Raw genomic sequence first — 24308 nt, 5'->3', positions numbered from 1 at the left:
TGTCGTGATCTGTCCACAATATGTTAATAACTGTTATTATATTAATATATATGTTAAATGTTGATAACAATTGATACAAATTCGGATTCTCACAATTTTGAAGCAATAACACGTCGTTGTATATTAAATTTTTGACGAGCTCTGCAGTTGCTTCCACCTTCCAATATGACACCGCGCGAAATGGTGTAATTTCAAATTTTAGTTCATATAGCTACCACAGGACGCAGATAACTCAATTACGTATTATGTTCTATTAGTACCCCGATACTGTTCTTTCTCCAAATTTATTTTTGTACAGAATTTTATTAAAAACTTGTTTCAAATATATATACCATTAACAGGACAATTACTTATGACGATAATATTAATTGACTTGTTGAAAAACAGCATATGAGGCTTATTCAATTCTTACTGCCGTAACCTTAAAAAAAATATTAAATGTCATTCACCTGATGTAATATTTTATTCAAACTTTTATAAAACTGTTTCAATTATGAGAAACTGAATAAAGACTTCAGGGAACTCAAATATAATCTACTTGAAGAAATTTATTACTAAAAATAATGAAAAGTATACCAAAAACGAATTCGAGAAGCTACTTATTAGTAGTCGTCAAAAACCGTTGAAAGAAGTCAAATTTATTTAATGAAATGATAAAATTTTTTGTATGACTTGACAGGTAACGGAAATAAAACGAATATTAAATGATAGGAATGATTAAAAAATCTCGCAAAGTATCAAACGAGAGTGTCTTCTTTTTTATTGAATTATATATAATTCGTTTTTGGAAAATATGATATATATATGTATATAATATAACAAGAAATATAATTAGACTGACATGAGTTCTATCAAATTGTCCGGCTCTCTATGATGTTGTGCATCTTTGGGTTGGTAGTATAGCTCTTTTGTTTCCACCATACGATTCCTAATTTCATTCACCTTCTCGGTCACCTTCGTGATGCATATGCATACGAATTCTTCAATTCGTCGTAGATTTTCTTTTGTTTTTCCTCTTTTCTTCCCACACACACTCACTCACGTTTTTCTTCAATCATCTTTTCCCTATGTAACTCTTTGAGGACCAGCCTATATGTATCCTACATATGCCTTTTACACATACATTTCTTTAAAATTATATACAAAATATGGAAACTCTTTTTCCACAAAATTAACGCAAATCATAAAATTTTCCATACAAAAAAGGACCAAACATTTCAAAGAAAGTTTACTCTCTCTGAGACTCAAAGAGTTAACATCATCTTGACACAGTGTTTAGCCCAATGTTATCAGTGAATACATTTGAATCATCTTCTTATTTCTTAATACATAAATATTAACATTCAACTTCTTCACAGGACAAGAAACGACCTGAAGATATCCTGTACAGAAATCTCAGTCCAAATGAAAACTCTAAATTATAATATTAAGCATAAAGGCACAGCCATCGTTTACTCTTGTTCCACGTGATATGTCGAACGTAAAAGAAACAATCAGGTGTGATCTGGAAAGAATACGAATACGCAAGTGTAGCTCGTCCGAACCTTGTTTGTAGCATTTATATTCGCAGTCAAGATCAATCGACATTTCAGATGTATTCACCATGGGACATCGCATTCCATACTCACTAATCGTGAAAAACGATCTTGCAAGATAACGATTTTTTTTTTTGATGTGGGACATAGAGTTCACGCCAGTTAGCATCGAAAAAGATCAGCAACGAACGAATCGTCGTCTGCTCTTTATTCTGCGTCCCGCACAGTGTTCGATGAAGGAAACGATAAAGAACGATAAGAGAAAATCAAATCAAAGGGTCGCCGATCTCCAATCTAACGCGCTATTTGCAGATGCGACGCACAAGAAGCGGTAGGATGAAGTTGCCAGAACTTCTTTGCGAGATTACAAACTGAAAAGCTAACTTGTGTGGCGTTTTAGCCGTAAAATTAATCAACTAATTTACTCTTCTTTTCTCAAAAATATAAAGTTCCTATCGCTTCTCGTGGAGTACGGATAACAATTGAAAGAGTTCGATTACACTCCTCACATGGCGGAAAAGCTTCAGCCGCGTGCCGGTATTTTATTGGGATCAGCTAATCGTGGCGCAGAAATTAATCAGTTTTCAGGCACCCGGTTACACTTAAAGGCTAATGAGTCTTCGACGTGGCGACGCAATCAACGGAAGGTGATCAGGAAGATGCGAGGATCTCCAAACGAAAAAGCTTCGAAAAACTTTCATATGCTCATTCTTTCGTACTCATTCTCATTTTCAATTTGTTTGTTTTTTGTTTCATATTCTCTTCACCCTTCATCGTTCATCCTCTCCCACTCTCTCACACACGAATTCTTCATTTTATTCTTTTTCTTAATTCTTTCGCTATCGTCAATCTCCTTTTTTTTATGTTGCATACAAAAATAGTAGGAAACGAACGTGAGGTTACAATGACTTTATCACCCGTTCTCTTCGTCGATCGTACATAGTTTTTAATATCCATTGAGCCCATCATCCGATAAACGAATGATTTCGTCGATTCTCTCGTTTCTTCTTCGTTCCTCTGTTTTTATCCTCTTGCATTTCTACAATAGCCCAGGCGAACTTACGAAATCACTTGTGAACAGTGCTCGATACACCTGCTGATCACATCTCTAGACTCTCAACTCTTTCTTCCACAACTTATAACACATATGTATATTAAATAAAGCAATTTATTATAAAATAAGAATGCACCGAAAGAAAACGTTCCTGCAGAACGTGTTAAGCGGAACGAATCACGAGCGTGGTGCTACAGCAGATGCATCGAGTATTCTGATAAAAGCGCATGCGAGCGAAATGAAAAATAAATAAATGTGACTATGCAATTACAATCATGACTTTGGTTCAGCTGCTCCGGTTGCACGACGTAAGCGCGACTGCCTGCAAATAACGCTCGACCATAAATTATATTATTATACACATTATGCACTTCTTTTCCTTTAATCGTATTCTCGCATCTTGTTCTCGTAACTGATTATAAAAATATCATAAAATTACGTAGACTGAATAACATTTGAAAATAATGAATTCTAATGTGGCGAATAAAATGGTGAACGTCACTTGCAAGCGGTTCCTCTCGATAATCGATATTATAATCCTGTTTCACATTTTTCCTTTCCTTCTTTTTGTTAATTATGTTTTAGAGAGATTCGTGAACTGTTTTTCTTTTTTTTTGTTGTTTTTTGTTATAGGTACAATTATCTTCATTAACCACTACGACGACTTTAGGTACGGTTAAACACTACTTTGTTGTGCGCCCATCTCTTTATAATTGAATCATTTGAATAGTTTTAATCCGTCTAATATTTATTCTGCTCAGGTCTCTCTCGTTTCCACTCTCACTTTCTCCCTCTTTTTTACTTTTTTTTTTCTTTCTGTTCTTTTTAAATCTAGAGATCTTTAGATAAATTTATCACGCTTTCTTATGAAGAAAGTAGTGCCTCTCTTTCGCGTCGCTTGGCATAGGGTAGATAAAAGGTCGCGGTGCGCGCATTTTTTTTCAATTAAATCTCATAAAAAGATAGGCACACCCTTCACCTACGTCCTGAAGTACAATCACCGTAAGCGAAGCTTCTGGATGGATTCCACTTGGTATTTCTCATGCGGAGCAACGTACACGCCTTATTAAAAACTTAATAGAAATGATATTTGAAATATTGAACTTAGATTCTTAGCATTGTTATTGATAGTAGATCGATTAACTAAAAATGAATATTAATTGTGATATGAAGATCGTCTACGTTGATCCGCAGATGAATTTTTTCACAGACGGAGACATTATTAATTACGACGATCACGCGTCACCATCACCGCTGCCAAACTAATTACATATTACTTCTTCGTAGAATCGGGCGTGAAAAGTATATCTAATTACGTAGTTCGGATATCTATAGGATTCAGAAGCGTGCTGTGAAGCCTGGAAGACGAATCATAGTTACTGTGTGGAGCGTCTGTCGCGTTTTCATGTTCATTCCCCTCGCGAGGAAACCTTACAAAATAATACAGAATTAAACGTGCGCGTCTCATATCGGCTAAAACCTTACATCAATTCCCTATTTACGGACGATCAACGGAAAAAGAGAAAGAATGACTTTCTTTTAAAGACGTATGTGAGACAGGTTCTTTTTCGTGACACTAAGCTGTGATGGTTTCGCGCTACTTAACTACTTGTGTCGAACTAGGTATATAGATCCATGTACTGAATACGTTTACATTTTCTCCTCGAGCGATACATTAACTTGTACTAAAGTAATCGTCAGAGATCAGAAGCGTTAGCGAATCTTAGAATGCAAGATATCAGGGAGACGATTATTATGCCAGAGGGAACCTTTCGAATATAAATCGCGTTTATCTCCCTGATGAAACATTTCGTTTACGCAATACTTATGTACAATAAATCACGTTGCAAGTATCATTAAATATTCGATGAAATTATGGTTACTCTCGTCTTCGAATGAAAAGAATTGAAAGCTTTCTTGGAAGAATTCACAACTCCATAAAAGGCCGATAACGTGAAAAATCTTTTCGATATAAAATTGAGGTAGCAAATAATTTCATTCCTATCCGCGAGTCACAACTGGCAGCAATATTTTTGTTCTGTTCTGTTCTTCCTACTTCTTTCCCCTTCTTTTTTTTTTACTTTTTCCTTTTTGTCTTTTTTTTAAGATTAACGCAACTCTTTGGTGGCAGTACACAGAAGAATCAATGAGCAATGATCATTCCTGAAAGAACGTAGAGCCGATCCAGAGATTCTGGCTGGACAGCGTTTGCGGTTGCTACTGTAAACGTACTCAGTAACGTGTATTATATAATACTCGTACATTAGTTTTATCGTTATTTATAATGAGGATTTCCTAGCCGGTCGAGACTGATCCGTAGACCGGGCCAGGCAATCCATGCGTATATATCTGTGTTCATTTTAAAAGTACCTTCTCTTAAAAGTAAATCTCACATTCATATAGTATCTGTAAAACCGCGATTAAAATATCTCCAGATATAATATAATATACTGTATATATAATATATAATAATTGTAATAGTTAAAATTCTGTTCAGTAACTCTGTTCGGTGTGTACCACTGGGTCTATCGTGCCCTACGCCAAAGAACAACGCACAGATTATCCTTCCTTTATGCACTCAATACATTTTCCTCTGCTTCATTTCTCTCCATTGAATATTCTGATAATTCAGATTTTTATTATATGATCGGTATGAACGAATTTCAATGTCTTCCTTTTCCTTCTTCTTTATTTTATGTTAGTTTCATCGGTCACCGCATTTTATCAAAAGAGATGTATAACATTTTCATTTTTATCTTAGGGGTGATTTTCAATCTTGTTTGTTCCTTTTTCGATTTTTGTAATAGGTGAATTTTTATATTCTAGTAGTGTGTGCTTTTTATATTTCTTTTCTCTTAAATATTTAATTAAAAGTATTATTAATATTAATAATAAGAATCATGTATGCATAGCGGTAAACCACGAGCTGCTCATTCGGTTTTTCTCAATTAGCCTGTAACGATATAATTGTCTTTTTCTTTACGTTCAGCACTGATCCTCTTCCAAAATTGGCCCGGGTACTTAATATTGTACCAGTTGGTTTCGGCGGGTGATTGTCACCTTCACAGTCCCTGAAATTAAAAGATTATTTCTGAGAGCAGCGCAGGCTTCCATTATCGATTCTCGTGATACAATGCCAGTGAATTGTTGTTGTGCAAATCAGGATTGCGTTAAACGAGTGTCGTTAATATATCATATACATATACATATATCAGCTGATCTAAAGCATACCTCCATGTATAGAGAAAATAGAGACCGCGCGATGAATTGCAAATGTATCGTATAACTGTAGCTAATATAAAACAAATATAAAGAAGAAATTTTAAAAACATGTCGCTTCTGAATCAAAAATTTACCACGATATGTTTGTTTAAATCTATGTATATAGTCCGAGAATGATTTAAGAAAAAAGAAATGAAATAAAACTTAGAAACTCGTTGTGCAACAAACGCAATATGTTTGCGTAAATAGATGAGCAAAAAGTAAATATTCCTACAGAAACCTGTGCGCGTGAGTGTGTAAGCGTACAGTGCTACAGTCATATATGCTCTGAAAATTGATGCTTCCTATTTTTTTCAACCTTGAAAAAGGTTCATATATAATATAATAATCTTCAGTGACTTGCGTATCAACAGGATACACTAAAATAGGAAGTATTTTCCAGGCACACTTTTCACACGAACAACAAATATCGACAAAGCGAAATCAACGCATGTGAAAAAGCACCTACGTTACAATGTAGATACCGTGTGTTCTTTTTGTAGTATTTTATACTGAAGTTCTGTACCTTATATCATATTGTCTTCCACAGGTTTCGCTTTTAAGGAGATACAAGAACGTGTCAAAAATTGTGTCACATTTCATTCTTCATAAGCGAAACAAAAGTAGAAAGTAACAGAACTTTCAAGCAACGTACCGAGCGAACATCTAACTAATTAATGGATAATATCGGTTCTTACCTTCTCTGATATCTTTCGGAACGTTAGACGAGAGCGACGGCATGGAAGGAGTCTGATAAAGATTGGGCCGCGCGCCTGTTGGTGGCAACGATGCTACTTTGGACCTAACGAGCAATTTGTGTTACCGCTTCCTTTTTTATTTTAACACACTTTCGATACTTTGATAATATTAGAATAATATAATAATAAAATTAGTATACTACTTCTTCCTACATTTACAGGACACCAGTACAGCGACATTCTCTATGAATAATTGATTAACTCGTAATAAAATAATAAAGATTGATAAATTACCTCTGTTTACGAATTTTCTGATTTCTCCCATCAAACGAGGTTGGCGTACCAGCGCCTGAGGTGTTCGACGAATAAGAAGGCGGTCGGTACGGTCGTGGACAACCTTGAACAACAGGTGGTGATGGTACTGGTGCATACTGCAACCGTGGATTGGCTGGTACTGCGGGATGCATCAATCTCATATCTCCTATAATAATAAATAATCAATAAAGTAACGAAGAATACTCGATTATAATGTAACAGAAATTATACCTTGTACAATATGGACACCCTGATACATTGGCAGTGGGTAGCGTGGTTGGGGTTGTGCGCTTCTGTCCCCGCTCCCACTTCCGAACAGCTCGTGTGCTGGAGTCGGCGACCTGCTAGTTCTCTGAGAGTTACTTGGCGTTGAAGCTCGTACACCAGCAACAACCTAAGATGTCAATTGAACAATCTTCATCATTAAATTTTTCTGATTTCGTTCGATGTAACTATCTCAAAAAACCCACAGGAACATTTTGTCTAAAAACGAGATTGGGAACCAGCGCAGGAGTCATATAAGTTCCAGGAGGTGCAGGTGACGTGCCATTGTGCCCGACTTGATGGCCAAATGTTCCATTGGATACCATCGTTGGTGGCGGATAGCTACCAGAGTTGACGTACATCAGTGGCATTCCAGGCATCTGTAAATTAATCGATTATAGGATTTATAGATTGATCTTAAGCTAACTGATAATATTTTTAAATTATATGTAATAATGGCTACCTGATTAGAAGTCGGAGTATTTGGTGGTGTTGGCACTCTGTACATGACAGGTGGTGGTTGAATCGTCGTTTGACCTGGCGGATAATACGTAGGTACCATATGAACTGATGGTTGATACGTATAATCCCCTGGTGCTGGTGTTACAGCAGGCATTGAATTGTAAGGGACTGGATAACTACCCACGTAATTAGCTAAGATAGAAATAACATATTAAATAATTATCATATCGTAATTAAGAAGAATCTTGAAGAAGTTCACTTACAATTTGATTGGCTCGGAGGAGTCATAGTTTGTGCATTGAAAGAATAATTTGTCGTAAATCTCTGTTGTTGATGTAATGGCTGTCTATCACCTGGACCCTGACTGACTGAAAGTGGTGCACCAGGCGGAGGTACGAAGTACATCGTCTGTTGTGCCTACAGAAGAAGAAAACAAAAGCAAGGAATTAATATAAAGCTATATTAGAAAATATAATAAAGCCGTAAAATTAAATACCGGTACAGAATTGGGTGGTGGTTGCCAGTAATTCTGCGGCATCGTCTGCACATTTTGAACTGCTTGATTTGTAGATGGTTGCGGTTGTGGGTAAGAGTGCGGCGGCGTAGAATGGTTATCACCAGTCACGCGTTGATCGTAGATACTCATACCCATAAAATATCCGGACAATTCCGTTATCTCCGTTGTCTGCGACACTGGTCCTTGTTGCACAGGTACTGCATAATTCGCGTAAACCGAATTCTGATTAAATACATCACCCTGACCATTGTTTTGAACGTTCGCCTGATTTTGACTCGGATGAGGAGCCATCATCACAGTCTGTTGCCCCACAGAGGGTGGATAAACACCCTGATTATATGGTTCTGAGGTAGGTACGTAGGTCGTGTATGGTTGAGCTGTTTGGTTGTGATTGCAAATTTGCACTGTCGACGATGATTTGACTAGAGTTTGTTGCTGCTGCGGCTGTTGTTGTTGTTGTTGTTGTTGTTGTTGCGGTTGTTGCAATGATCCTGGATTCTGTTGAGGTGGCGGCGTGAACGGTAAACTCGGTGATGTCGCCGAGTTCGTCACATGAGTCACTGCTGTTGTGTTACCACCGTTGTGTTGCTTGTTAGTCTGCGATCTCTTTTTATTTTCGTTCTTTGTGTTATTTTGTGTTATTTTGGGTGGCTCGGATACTTCTATAGTCTTGCTGGGCGACATGTTATTCCTTTCGTTTTCGGGCGGCAATGCAGCAGTATAAAATTTTGGTGGGTTCTCTGGATCGAAACGGTAAATCGAACCATCTGGATTGGTATACGGCTGATTCGTTTGCGGATTTATGATTATGCTACCCGGCGGTACACTGGATATACTGGTAACCGCCCACATCACCGTTTGATTATTCGATTCCGGAGAAGCGAGATCCTGACTAGATACTTGGGTATGACTGCAGGTCATGGTTGCCACAGGGGATGGCGAAGGAGACGGCGATATCGTGGCATCGCTGCGTTGGCTTTGCGATTTATAGCCGCTACTCGAAGGACTTAGTCGTGAACACATACTAGCACCTGAGTCTGCAACAGATTTAATCTCTAATTTATAGACATATTTCACGCCATAAAACTTATGCGTGTAGGGAAGGATTTAAAAAAGGATATATTCGTACAGAACTGAGCACGAACCTTGCTTCATAAGGCGAGCCCCAGCACTATGAGTGGATGTAACACTGTCCCCTCTAGAAAGCATTCCCCTGGTGTAACCACCGAAACTAAAGGACTTGGAAACAGATGGCCTCAATACGGAACCTCGACAGGATTCTCTTCCATCGAAAGATTCCCCTTTCAAGAGCTTCGTTTGTCTATTACATACGCAACACAGCCTTCTTGTTACATTAGATAAGTACAACACACAATAAAAACTATTATTACAGTATTTACCTCATCGTATGATCCGAAGGATGTAACAAACGATATCTCGCAGAAGCGTCAGAACTTTCTGAAGAAGACCAGTAAGGCCAGGAAGTAACTTCGCTACTTTCTCCACTGCTATCTTTAAATATTCTTCGTCTGGCACGTTCATACTCCTCCTCCCTTTCCTCGAAACTCTTACTCTGTCGGCAATAATCGCCAGATAATCTGTCAGGAGATTTAAAATTGAAATTGTCCTCGAACGAGCTAGAATCTCTCTTCAGAATACTTCTTCGCGGTTCTTCAGACAAAATCAGATCATCTCTGATGTGTTCCTTAAAACGAGTATTTGGAATTCGCATGTTTTTCGTTCTGGTAACTATCACGCTGGAACCAGACTGATCTACGTTATGTTCCATGCCAAAGTAGGCTGCCACGCGATGCACTAGCATTCTGTTGTAAGAGGACATGTTTGGAAACTTGTGACAGACTTTCTGCTTGTCCTTTGCAAATTCTATCAGATCTTTCTCGATTTTTAATAGCACCGTGCGATCCTTTTGGTTACGATTTATAGTTTCCGCGATGAAATGCTCCAGATCTATTCCAGTACTGTCCGTATACAATTCCGTACTACTATCTATGAAGAAAAGAAAGATTATTTCGCCTCAAGATCAAATAAATACTTGAAATAATAATAGCAGGACAGCTGCAATAAGGGATTGACTTTGCTTTCTTAATTTAAGTTTCTATATGGCGATTAGACTGCGGATTTTTGAAGATGTAAATATACAGAGTGCACCCAGTATACAAGAAATTATAATGTTTAGTATGTGTAACAAATCTTTCCTACATAGGCCCCATTTCTCTAGTTGTATTCATATAAATATCAATTTGCATAATCCGCACTCTAATAGTTACATTATATTAAAAATTGGAACACACGCACCTCGTGAGAGGCAAGGAGACGCGCTGTCAAAGCTACCCTGAGAGGAATTCTGATGCCTCAGCTTGTGCCGCGAGCTAGGTCTGCTCACGGACAAGGTATTGCCGCACTGCGTCGAACACTGGTTGTTGCAAATATTCAACGTGTTTGGTCTACGTTGTTCCATCTTCTGCTGATTGTTTTGCGCGTTTTGAGCCAGGTTGGTACTCTTTGGCGAGTGTTGCAACGCCTGCCCAGCCTTCGACGGAGACACAGGCGTCTGAAGCAAGCCGGGTCGGTCATTTTGATTGTTCTTTACGCAATTATTGCATTTTTGAATCACGTGCGAGCCTGTCATCTTGGAACGTTGGTTCTCCGACTTATTGCCGTTCGTTGGAGAGTTATTATTCTTTGGTGAGTGAATTTGGGAGGGACTAGATTGACCTGCGATCAAGATAAACTCTGTCTACCTTTACTGTAGTAACGATAAAGTCCTGTTAAAAGCTCAAATGAATGAATATTACCATTTCGTGACGGAGCTCGACAGGTAGGTGAAGTAGCTGTATTACGCATTTGCTTGGGGGATTGATTCGGGCAAAGATTACTGTTGAACATTGACTCGTTGTTATTAAGCTTCACGTTAGTGGAATTTGGCGACAGGTTGCCCACGAACTTCTTTTCACCGTCTACCGACTGAGGGCTATGTGGAGACGACGAACCGTTGTGTGGCTCCCTTGGAGGAGACGTCGACTCTCTCATAGCATGGCTCCTGACCAGCAACTTAACTTTCGTATTCGTCTAAAAAGGATTTTACGCTCGTTTTAACACATATACTTCAGACATAGAAACTAAAAACTGGGATCTTTTCATAGTTGGATCTTCAAACATATCAGACACGTACCCTGGTACGAAAGTTCTTGTTCTCTGAGTCTGATTTGTCAGGAGGACAGGAGGGCGAGCTGCGGTGGAGAGAATTCTGTGTAGGAGAAGAGCCGACATTCGGATTGGCATTCCCGTCTATCATATCCGACTCCGAGCTGTTCTGATATGACGTATTGGAGCCACTTATGACGAAGCCTTGCCTAGAGGATGGCAGTGAGGGCATTCCTCCTCGCACCACCACCGTGGGACTCTCAGGTCGGCTATGCGACCTGCTGCCTTTATGCACCACTATACTTGGTACTGAAACAACCAAAACGCAGTTCTGGCTACGTTTCTTCGACCTTGTTTATCAAAAAGACACCTAATCCCTGTAGATAAATTAAACGTTTCATTTAGCATCGGCTAAATCGTGTATCTTATCCAAAGTTGCTTCGTTCAGCGCCGTTTCGTACACCTCTATGTATTATATTGAAGTGCACTCGTTCACCGAGAGAAAACGGCAAGCAGACAAATTTCTTGGAAAGATTTGTCAGCCACGCGCGCGTGCTCTGTTGTCGAGTAAATCAGGATTTAGGGGGAAAAGCAATGAGGAGCAGAAAAATCGTGAGCCTGAATAACACTTACTCTCCAGGCGGGCCATGTGTTAAATGCGTCATGGGGTTACGGTGCAGGATTCTGCAACTGGTGGGTTCAAACAGGTGCAACTGGGTTAGTACGTGAATCTTTTGGGTGACGTGCAGCTCGTAGGGCTGATACAAGGAGCCAAGTCACTGCACGTCCACCTTCCAACATCGTACACTCTGTAAGCAAATACAACACAAAGGTAATGACTTATTAAAAAAAATTGGGATCCCCGTTATAATCGAGGACAAAATGGGAAGAAATAATTAATAAATATTTTTATGGATTTACGAGTGATTTTCAATTTAGTATGTTAATCAAATCTTGCTCACAAGTTATCTATCACACTTTTGTGCATACAAGCGGTGTTACACGTGACAAAACTCAATCACTTTGAATTAAATAAGATTTTTATTAGAACAATGCCTCCCAAAGATTAATGAACTAATTTTCGTGGATACACGAACTATCTCTTGTCTGGGAAACAGTGTGAAGCAAAATTAGCATGCGCAAGTACGGACTAACAATTAGAAACATCGTATTCTGGAGGTTCTATGTGCTAAAAGCGTATGTTCGTTGGAGTACATACGATTACTATTAAACGCGCGTACGTTCACAAATATCGTTGCTCACTGACAACAACTATGTTCTTTGATTTCGTTCAACCTGCACTTCGATTTATAAATCGTCTATCTCTGAATGGTAAAAGAAAAAAAACGATGTCAGTAAAGGGATGAATCAGCGATCTTTCTTTTTTGGTAGTAAAACCACAACCAACCTCCAGAGGCCAATCTCCATGACGATTAATTGACAAAGAGTAGGAATCATCGCGACAAAGTGACTCGAAAACACGGCTACGTCTTCGTTCGAGACATCCTCTCTTTTTCTCTTCTCTCTTGACCAAACTCAACATTATTCACAGTCTTGAATCCAAGATAAACCCCGCACGATTCACTATCAGCTTATCGATCATCGTCGTCGAAATCTATTCTTCGCCTTGTACACCGATACCCTTTCACCTTTCACGATTCTTAATTTCTCTTTTTCAAAGCTTCGTGGTTACACTCGTAAAGCTCTAAAAAAAATTAATAGGAAAGATAAGGATTAAACTTTAGATCCGTCGAAGAACGGTGGAATTATTCGAATAAACTTGTGTTTCTTAAGGTGGTCGACGGTCGACGTGATAAGAATTCGGATAGGTCAGTTTCCGAGATTCTCGATAAGAGCAACGAAACGATGCGTAGAAACTTTTTCCAAAAATACCCAGACACATAAACATAAAATCGACCCGATATCACTGGCTTTTTTCTCGACTGGGCGCAGTGGTGGCTCACGGTGCCAAATGAATTTTTCCAAACCAAATTAAGTAGCAAGGGTTAATGCGGGTTAATGATCAACTGGACGTCCAAGATCGATCAACTCGATCACTTGCGTAATCTGAATAGATCATCGAACGATTCTCTCGAGCGTTTAACTTTCATCGTGCTCTTCTCTCAACCTGTACCCTCGACACGTTAAAACTACCACTATGCGAACTAGGATTAAGAATATCCTACAGTTGCGGAATTAATTCTCGACATAGAAATGCAAAACGATCAGGACACTCGTAAACAAGTATCTCGAGATCGACCAACGAACAAGACCGCTCGATTTCCGTGCACAAGATCCATCGTAGATCGTGCCTCGCGACGACCTTCCACCCGCGATTCCCTCTCGTTTTTTTCGTACCGTAAACCGGACGCACACGTTGGCCGGGCTCCACGGCGTCTCGAAAATAGCAATACACTCTTTCTCTGTCGGCCTGTGATCCCTTCTTCGCCGCTATCTCGAGCACCAGTCGCGACAGACAACCACCGCGTCTCTTTCTTACGGTGATCCATGATCCCCCGCGAACTGAGCCACCAACACGGTCATCTTCCAGCAGGAAGAGGGTACAAACGTGGAAAGAAAAGCAAAGGGATGGAAGGATCTGAGAAACTGTCCGCTATCCAGTTGAGTCGAAAGAATGAAGAGAGGGTTGACAAGAGGGAAAAGAAAGATAGACTACACACAGGAACACACGTAGAGGAGACCCGGACCAGCCACAATCTATCGTGTGCAACGGTACGTCGACACGAAACCGCTTTGCGCGAGAGACTGAGAGAGAAACGCGGCGCGGTCCCTCGAATCGCGAACTCGACGAGGAGAGCGATATCGAGAGCGCGCGAGACGGACTCTGCCAAGGGGAGGGACAGAGTAAGAGAGGTAGAGAGAACGATTCAGCCATCCAGAGAACGCTAGAGCTCGAAAGGGGATGGAAAGGGTAGAAAAAAAAAAACGAATACAAGGGGAGAATTGAAAAATTCCCGACGAAGATGGGAAGGAAGGGGACATGAGAATGAAGAGCGAGGAGGAATGGTCTTGGGCAGAGCAGAGGAAGAGAGAACGAAGAGAGTCCGTGCGCCGGGCAAGTGCACGCGTGCGCGTATTTCGAGTGTACCGGGTGTCGAGTGAATCACTGTTTTACGGTGATTTTAATTATCCTACGCCGTACATTTTACGATGATATTATGATTTCTGGACCATTTCGCACAATAATTTGCCAACTAATAACGTTATCGAATTGACCAGTCATAGTTTAGAAGTTATACAGGCTTGTATTTTATAATTTTTAAAACTGTGGCCGAATAAAAATCAGTTCGTAAAATAATAGAAATCGAAATTCGTAGAATTCACGTGTAGAGTTTTATTCGTCTCGCTGCCAAATTTGGTGCTGATACGCAAGCAAATTTATTAGCGTTAATGATTCGTAAGTTGTAACTTGTAAAATTCTATTAAGAGCAATATTCCAATCGCGCGAGAGAATCCTGATACCCTAAGATCTTCCAGCCTATATTTTGGAAGTATTTCGTGTCAGCTCGAAGCTTTAAAATAGTACAGGAACATGATCTTGGTAGTGAGAGAGTAACACGTACAGAGACAACAGCTTCGTGAGAGAATCTGAGAAATTAAATTTGGAAAATTAATTTCTATGCTGCTTTTATTTGATCTAGAGATTTCTGAAATAGCAAGATCAGAGAAACGAAAACTTTCTATGAAAGTTGGACATTTCCTTGTTATTCCTCAACCATTCACAGAAGGTTTTCACAAACTGTTTCCGGATGCATTTTATGCAACTTGCAAACATTTACCTTTTAAGCTATAGAACGTTGATTTCGATAGACATGATCGATGCGGTTACTGTTAATCGTTCCTGTATATGCACCGATCACACGATGGTAGAAAGTACTAGAAAGTTACAAATTGCCTTTGCAATACACACGCGAGCTTACTGATAGAGCCCAGATAGCCAATTTCATTGCAAACCTCAACTGCTTCCCTCTTCCTGTACTTTTCCGTTCGTGCCTTTTAACTCTGATCCGCTGAAAAGCTCCTCGTTGAAAAAGGACACTTTAAAGAGCTATCTGTACTCGTGGAATTTTCTTTTCTAAAATGATCTCGAGGATGCTTCTTCGATGCTGCCTATATATACTACTGGATAATTAAAATGGCAATTAAAAATAGAGAAAAATCGGAGAAACAGTTTATACAGAAACATCGATCGACTTCGGTTGTTCATCTAAAAGCCGTATTTCCATTTCCAGAAGTAAATTCATGCCTGATAATTGCAAGATATAGTAGGTGAGCTATAAAACTTTTACTACCCCATATTCGCAGGATCACGTTTCCGTGGAAACTATCATAATTTTCTAGACTATAATACGTGTCCCTGTGTGGGTACGTGTGCACGTATGACTTGCTGCGAATGGTGTCTATGACCCATATAACACGCCCAAGCGTAACTAGGTCATGCACCTCTGTATCCCCTGGAATAATACAGGGTGTCCTCCTTTGAAGAAAGAACTGGGTCTCCGGTATCGGTTAAACGAAAGTAAAGAAACAAAAAGGGAAAAGAAGGTACAATACCGTCCATAAGTATTTCAGTACTCCTTGGTACACTCTCAATGTATTGCAAATATGTAAAACGTATTTCGAATGAAATTCTCTGATTAATTAATTTTGGCCTCGTGCGTTATCTCAGGCAACCTACAAGTATACCTGCAATTAGCAGATGTTGATAAAAACGGTATTTATTAATAGGAAGAATGAAGCAATAATTGAAGATGAATGAAGACTGATCCTGCAGAGTCACCTGAGTTAAGTGATTTTAAATTGGGATCTTGGGCCAACTGAGATCAACTATCCACTAGTTTCTAAAAGTTTATATAAATTTCATGCGTTCGTTATTCGTCGCAAATAGACATTGAAGTTGAGTGATGCGGATACGTATATTTTTCTTCTCAGTTCCAATTTAGCAGACCATTGGGGCTCGATGCAAGAAGCAAAGAATCAAACGCTAGAAAAACGTTGTTCTATTAAAAAAAAAATTGAAAATATGACAAGGATATGAACGTTTTAATCGAATTGTACGAGCTGTTCAAATACTTATGGATGGTAATGTACGTTCCTTAGCTTCACAGGGTTACGTTGGAGCGAAGGTTAAAACATATTCTCGAGCTACTTTCAGGCTATTTGATGGCTTCCGGCACGCGACAGCCTAGGCTATTCCTCCCGATGACGCATCCTGAATCAGACCAAAGGACGTCGATGCCAGTTTATTCCGTGAGATGACGACAGAGGAGGGCTAAAAAGGCCAGAAGGTGCGTTTGGTTTACCGATCTCTTTCCCGTTGCATCCTCAAAAATGTATGCGTTGATCGATCTGAAAACGATACTTGGAAACGCCACAAAAGAGGAAGAGGATCAGTTTGCACAAATTAACCCTGCCACTATCGAAGGAACAAGCAGGGGTCGTTCGTTGAATATTTAACGGAGGTAAAAAATGCGAAACGAAAGTAGGTCGACTATTATCAGTGGAACAGAATTAATCGCGCTTCTATGCGCAAATTATTGGACCAGCACGAATGCTAATTAATCGATCATTCGAATTTCGGCTATAATACAGTCGTTGGTTCCAATATGAACGAAACTCTAAAGCCAAACTAATCATCTCCATCTTTCATTACATACATGGTTGATTCTCTGAGAGAAATGATTTAATAATAATAATCACTAAATTTGCATAACGACATGTCGGTGGAGAATTCTGTTTAAAAAATAGTATCATCACTTTCTTGTATCTTTCAACTTATGAAACTGTTCAATGTGGTTTCCGGATAATTCGTACAAGACTATGGTTAATACAGTTAGATAGGATGCGTCATCTGACCAACTATCTCTCTAACCACTGAAGCATCTGAAGATCGTAATGTACATACACACGTGTGATCGTTCTTGCGTAATCGTTAGAACGTTAATCAGAAAACGCGATTCCCATTCCAGAATGCAAAGTAGCAGAAAGCTTTAAAGCGTCCAAAATATGGCCTTGGATAAGAGAGAGTGTACGATCATTGTTAAAGGAAGAAAAATTTTCGCGCGCACGAGGAACCGCTCGTAAAACCCAATTCCAGGAAGTAACCTAATTCCTGCGGGAGGGATGACCCAGCCACGAGGAGGCAGCCGGAGTACGGTAGGATATTCTGCAGGAGGACGGGATATATGGGGGAGGTTAGAGGCCGCCAGGGGGGTACGTTCAGTTTAGCAATACGTGCCAGTCCGATGCACCCCTTGTTGCCATGGAAACGACCTACTCTCCCTGGACAGACGCATCGGCCACCCTCCGCGTGTTAAACATTCGAATAAGGATATCTCGCTGCTCTTTGAACCTCCCCTTTCCTGCTTCTGTCCTTTTTCGCCACAAAACTGCTCCTTCGTTAATAATCCATATCATTGCCCATTTGGGATACCGGAACTTTGGTTAAATAGTTTGACGATTCGGCAGTTTTACTTTGCAAGATCAATGATCGTAATTACCTCGCAATCAGTTATGGCTACTGTTCTCCCAAAAAGATTATATCTTGCGAATTTTGCGCAACCGTTTATATTATTGGTTTGACGATATTCTTTCAGATGAGTAGTCATTCTTCAGAGACTAATAGCGACACAGGAATTGAATTAACGCGTTCTATTTGTACCGCAGGTAAGGAGAAATCCATCGCACCATTTTATAAAACGTCAAGAAGTATTTTGGAAGTTTCGGAAGAACCAAACAGCAATATGTAAGAGTTGCGTAGAGGCAACGTTATCAGAAAACGTGTACAAAGTAAGTTAGTGTTTTGTCAATGCACAAAACACGTGTTAGAATTGAGTTAGCATTGAGTCCACTGTACGAATCAAAGGAACGAAAAGAATTTCTACGATTTGAGAAGAAAAACAAATTGTCATAGCGTTGTTAATGCGGAAATTTATAAAATATACAACCTACATAGAAGAAGCAACGAAAAGGATATTCTTGAAATGTGTCGAAGATATTCATTGGGGCAATTTCTTGCAACTCTGTTCGTAATCACAATGCCAGTTCAACAGAATTCAATAACGCAATTTCTTTAAAAAGATATTACGAATGAAGCGTTGGTAAATCTTTCGTGAGAAATATTATCAGACATTTTCCCAATATCGTCTCGCTCTTCTTAACTTTTCGCACAGTTTTTACAACAGCTTCTTATAGCGGTTTTTAAAATAAAAATATGCATAGGATTCTCGTGAACGATCTCCTTCATCGTTCGAGAGAAAGGCACAAAACTCGGAAGAATCTTCGGTACTTCCGCATAAACAAGTTATTCCCTGGAAGTTCGAGAGAAGCTTCAGGGTCCGCGTAAATACACACGTGTCAGATTTTCCAGCATGCCGGAGGTCGGCTATCCTACGCGTGCACCGCTGCGACAGCCGATGATTCATATGGTGGAACTTCGTCAAAATTTGCCACCGTCGTTGGCAACAAGGATTTTTCATCGGATAGTAAATCACGAGTCAGCCCGGAACTTCGATTGAAGCGAGCGCTTCTTCTATAAATATCGGATCCCAGTCATCCCAGTGTCCACCGAGCTACGCTTCCGGTGTCATTTTGCATTTCTTGGAAGCTGTTAAAGTATCATCTAACTTGTTTCTGATAGAAAACCTTTTCAATCTTCAAGAGTAAAAATAAGGGATACAAATTTCCTCCGTCATGCAATTCGCCATTTTCTTCGTCTAATGAATACTTTGTCCGTTGCTCTTTAATCATCGCGAGACTCTGACAAATTTCTTTGACACGAAATTTTAACCAATACAGAGGAAGGCCGTAATATGTTTCTTTTCATGATACAGAAAAGATATGAAAATTAATGGCAAAGAGACGAGAATCTTGAAAACTTTTGATTACACGGCATGCGCGTTTTACTCGCGAACCGTGAACGTTTTTGATCAATTTCTCAAGAAGAAAATCCTCCGCTTGTTTCGACTAGTTTTGACTAGAATTCATTTCGTACACCATCTATGAAAATATTTCGAGAAGATTTACGAACCAAGGAGAATTATAAATAAAGAGAACATCTCTTAACATCATACGGAAATATTTCCACTTTAAAAATATAATTACTTGTCATTATGAAACCGCTATAACAAATGCTCTGAAATCTATACACGTCACTATATGTAGCTTTCGTATATCATACCAGAAGTGCAGAAAATCTTGAGGATAAAAATCTAATTATTTTCTAAATTGTTCGTTTCAAATCCTTTATCGTTTCGTTACACTGTAGAGGTATACTAAGGTGTATAAAGCGATTAAGACTAAACGAGCTAGGATTGATGGAACGTGGTACTGGCAACGATCACGATAAAACTGATCTCCAATTCGAGTTCCGGCCACGATGCCTCGCAACCAGATGCAAAATTATCGATCGTTGCTCTTCCCGAATAGAGAGAAGTCCACGGCTGTTTCTCACATGATTTGTATCGAGGAAAAGCGAAAGCAGCTGGTGCTTGCGAACACGGAATAAATTTGTATCGCTGATTTCCTGCCACTGAATACACTAACGACCAACGTACGTACAATACTGAATCACTGTTTGCCAACTAAAAAGACAATGAAGAGTCACAGTTGGCGACGCTCGAACCTGTATTATTATTATTAGTTGTATATCCTACGGCATAAACCAACGCGTCCGATCATCTATTACGACATTAAGACGATCATTGACGTACGTGATATGTAATTTTGGCAATCTTACATATGCATACAGCACTATGCATAAGTCTTAGGTCACGTATCAAACGAAAATGTTTTGGTTTTATCAATTAATATAAAAATACTCGATGCTATCTTAAATCTGCTTTTACTTTTCAGAACGCGTTTGGTTCAATTCGAGATAATATCCCACGCGACTGAATAAAAATACATCCCACTATTTATTTCAGTAAAATCGTTTGCCTTTTCACAAAGTAACGTGAAATCGAACAGTAAAACCCAGAAATCAAGAAGCACGATATAGACTTCCGGTACATCGCGAATTCCTAGAATCGTTGGAAGTTCTACGAAGATTCTCGGCGTTAAAGACTATGATATAAGAGTTTTCTATATAGAATTCGAGTCTCTATTGCAGGATATAAATGAAAGACTGCTAAATATCAGACTTAGTTTCGAAAATAAACTGTTTAAATAAAATACTATTAGTGTTTCATTTTTGACGAAATAACTTCTTATTAATACTGGAACTACCACATCATCTTCTTTCGCTCTTTTTTTTTTTTTACATTTACTAAAACTACGTAGCTTCTGAAAAAATTAATAATGGACTTTTTTATGTAATCGTGTACACTTATTTTCCCATCATATTACTCCAAGTATAATTGCGCATATCTGTATTAGCAATTGATTATTCCGATGTTGATGTAGCTGAAATGCTCGTCGGTTTTCGATCGAATGCTGACAATTGTCCTTAATTTTCCATAAATTGAAACACATTACGGATATTCTTAAATATACCTTCGTTTCTTTCGATAAGGAAATATTGGTACGCGTAAAGAACACGCCAAAAAAAGTGGATAAAGTGGAGCACGGAGCGAGAGGAAATTATGGGGAATCGGTTCACCGGATAAATTTTATTTAGGTCAACCCGTACAGTGGTCGACCCGGGTGCGGAGGGTTGTTGAACTCCATGACCTATATTCTAGCAAATAGGGCAGAGAATAAACGACGAAGATAGATCGAGCTCATCTGCCCCGTAAAAGTGTTTTCACACTTTTCCCTCGTCGAAGAAAAGCAAGACAGCTACGATTTTCCTCTAACTATCTCCCTCTCGCTTCTTCAACAATCGAGTCAGAGCGTGTTCTGCTGAAAGCTCGGCTGCTTGAACGCGGCATACTGAATTATTGATGCTGTTTGGAGCAACCTTGGGTAAAGATGTTGACGTCGGTAAATAGAAATAGAAAATCTTGCGAATTGTGGAGAATGTTGTTTACTCGTCGTAAAAATCAATGTCCTTTAGATTTCTTGAATATTATCGAGATACTCCGGGAAAACGACAAAGAACGCGGCAGATACGCAAATTACATATTTGCTGAGTTTTACTCTGCAAAACAAATTCTTCCTTCGAAGAAAGATTTATTCGATACTCGAAAGAGAAACATTCGACATATTTTTATTTTACTGTATCTATAGATTGGTTCCTAGAAGCTGCTGCCCGATACATCGAACAATAAGAAAAATATTAATCCTCTCTACAAATATATCTGTTAACCATTCGAAAGAAAGCAAAACTAGTAACGATTGAAATCTCGTTCCTTTTAGCGTTATAATTGAAAGATTCCAGAGATTCGCGAAGAAGAAACCCAAAGCAAAGATTGATCTCTCTAATAAAGATACAACGCAATCCAGTCTTTCTCCATAACGACGTTATAATGACTAAAACGAGCAGGATTAAGTATATTTTCGGCATCAATGAAAAAAGGGGAGAAGCAAGTGTTCTCAAGTTAATGGAGCAAAATACCGAAGACTAATCACATCGGGGGTCGGTCACTGAAAAGATAGACCCTCCTCGAGAAGAATACGGTAGACGAGCGGGCGCTCATCGTCTCGAGGAAGAGACGATAGAGGATCCAGGCACTCGTGAAAGACTCGTGAAAGCACGAGTGGCTTCCGTGTCAGTCGACCGCTATTTATAATGAAAATATTTTCACAACGACGATCATGCCCAAGCACTGGCCACGTATGTATCGACAGATATATATCTCGGCGCGCATTTAGCACCTACGTCCATCGATCTCTTCACGTCTTTTTTCCCCTCTTCTCGCAGCTGACCAATGTCCACCGGATAAGCAATTACCATACGACGTTCAATTTTATTGCAAGCCATTTTCTACGCTAATACAAGCAGTATAAATTTCGAGGAATTACAATTCGGCGTATCCATGCCTAAGAGGAGATCAACTCGTGATGTTGATCGAAATTTAATCTATCCTCCAAATTTAGATTTTATCGGGTTTAGTTTAATCAGTCTGAATCAGAGTAAACGAGATTATCCGTTTAAGGCCTTTTTTACTCCGATAGCGTGATCTAAAAAAGAAGGACATAGGAAATTTGTATCTATAAAATTCTACTAGACGCTCTTTCGAAAGATTTAACTGAATCAAAGCTTGGAAATACCATACATGAACGTGGTCCCTCTCTCCTTATTCATTGACGAAGAATAGCGAAGAATAGCAGACAGGACAAGTTAGGAAAGCAACACGTGCCTCTAGTTGTCATAGGACATAAATTTACGGATGGACGACTGGGAAGAATGCACTGAAATTGAAAGCAGCTATAGGGAAGCGGTTTCGACTCATGCCGGATCAATACTGTTCGTATCCAGTTCCTTCTCTGTCGACGGTTGCATTTCACGTTCTTTCAACGTTTACCTTTGACTGGCTTGTATCAAAATACTCGCAGAACTTTTAGCGAAGAAGTCACGATAAAAATTTGAGCTCTCCTTTGACGAAGAAAACAATTTACGAAAGTAAATTTTCATGAAAATTTGTATTTAGACGACGAGACCTTAAATTTAAATTCATGATTTGTAGTTGAAAAAAGGATCCACTATACAGTCTATAAATGAAAAAGATTCACTGCAAGATTTCTTCTGTCAACACACAGACTAATTCGACGAAGGAGAATGTAAGAAACGAGGAAACGGAAGAGGTGCACGAAGCACCCTGTTGATTCCGTTCAGCGGAGCTTCACAACAGTGTGGCAAACGTGAACTGTGTTTAACGAAGAGCCGCCAGCAAGTCGTATGTTCCCAACGAGAACTAGTCAATTTTGGCCGTGGTCCAGACCTACGTCAGGACAGTCTCTGACGCCAGCATCAATGAAAGAACGTGAAAGAGGAAGCGAGAGGGAGAGAAACTCGAGCGGTTGACAGGTTATATCTCTCTGTAGGCCTCTGGACCAAAAATAACGCGGGTGTTTTAACGCCGGAGCGATTTTCATCGAGAGAGACTCCTTGGCCATACGAACGAGATAGTCCTCATGCTATACGATCTAAGTACATCGTTCTTTTAGGATTGGATACGCTTGTTCCACCACTCCAGGTTCACGCCTTATGTCGACAAATTTTCACGCTTTCCTCGGCTCTCAAGTTTATGTCAATCTCTATATTATACCATCATCCTACGGTGATATACTATTTGTTTCTTTTCCGTTTTTTAGTGATACGGTTTCTAGCAGATAAAAGATAGCGTAAAACGTACGTGTATCCGTAAGAATAAATCGTTGAAAAAATGGTCGTTCCAATACAAAAATGAGTTTCATCAACCGGTTACTCGAACAACTACTAAGGGAGAATAATACTCTTACGGTACGTTTATATAGGAGATCGCGAAGGTTGTGCGTTCCAATGCTGCATTATTCAGGCGTTATAGAGCACTTAGATCGACTGAAGGTTCGCAGGTTCACGTGGAAGAAAGCAGATGTATCACGAGTGCACTCGACTCTGAGATAAAGCTGGCTTCACATCTGAAATTCTAAGATACCAAGGAAACAATTTAATTAACAGAACTAATAATATAATCGAAATAAATTACATGGAAAATTAATTAGCAACTGAACAATACTAAGAAATAATTTTATTAATTCAAGTTGACTCGAGGAAATTTCCAGTTTCAATTGTGAAAGAAGCTTCAGCTATAGCATCTAATCACTTGAGAAACTGACCGGTTGAAACGTTATGGACATGAATCGGTCAAGTTTCATTTATTCCTACGATATGCACAAAGACAACACAAATTGTCCTATGAAAAATTCAACAGACACGTGCGGCACACGGTCGTTGTATCTCGCGATCTAAAGGCTGAATACCATATTCACGGGTGAGTAAGAGACTTCTACAAATTCCCGGTCATTGCCCACGTATTTTCCAACGTTTATGGAATTTCCTTTCGTCATTATATATTTCTCATTAGAGAAACAGACAGAATATATAAAATTGATATATCCGGATCATTGGAATCAATGATTCAACCATTTTATAT

At 39.2% G+C, this 24308-nt stretch overlaps 1 protein-coding gene across 10 annotated transcripts in view; it reads right to left on the bottom strand.

Moving 5' to 3' along the window:
* Positions 1-737: 737 nt before the first annotated feature.
* The window catches only part of LOC100646199 (R3H domain-containing protein 2), a 29431-nt gene continuing 5860 nt past the window's right edge, over positions 738-24308 (bottom strand). Inside the window, exons 1-17 of one of the 10 annotated variants that reach the window (XR_007226413.1) lie at positions 13630-14263; positions 12680-12976; positions 11905-12080; positions 11300-11580; positions 10923-11196; positions 10423-10842; positions 9507-10113; positions 9252-9448; positions 8086-9161; positions 7853-8006; positions 7591-7781; positions 7334-7507; positions 7095-7257; positions 6843-7029; positions 6549-6652; positions 6320-6406; positions 738-5660 (exon numbers count right to left, since the gene is read on the bottom strand). Coding sequence is in view for 9 of the 10 variants with exons in the window: in XM_048412281.1 (XP_048268238.1) it covers positions 5611-5660; positions 6549-6652; positions 6843-7029; positions 7095-7257; positions 7334-7507; positions 7591-7781; positions 7853-8006; positions 8086-9161; positions 9252-9448; positions 9507-10113; positions 10423-10842; positions 10923-11196; positions 11300-11580; positions 11905-11920 (3894 nt within the window). In the remaining variant the exon portion in view is untranslated. Of the gene's footprint in view, positions 5661-6319; positions 6407-6548; positions 6653-6842; positions 7030-7094; positions 7258-7333; positions 7508-7590; positions 7782-7852; positions 8007-8085; positions 9162-9251; positions 9449-9506; positions 10114-10422; positions 10843-10922; positions 11197-11299; positions 11581-11904; positions 12081-12490; positions 12597-12679; positions 12977-13164; positions 13599-13629; positions 14264-24308 lie in introns of those variants that run through there. The other 9 variants (XM_048412286.1, XM_048412289.1, XM_048412281.1 and 6 more) reach the window with 9 other exon arrangements.

This window comes from Bombus terrestris, chromosome 14 (assembly GCF_910591885.1).
Source record: "Bombus terrestris chromosome 14, iyBomTerr1.2, whole genome shotgun sequence".
Taxonomy (NCBI): domain Eukaryota; kingdom Metazoa; phylum Arthropoda; class Insecta; order Hymenoptera; family Apidae; genus Bombus; species Bombus terrestris.
This window is presented reverse-complemented; position numbering and strand designations above follow the sequence as displayed.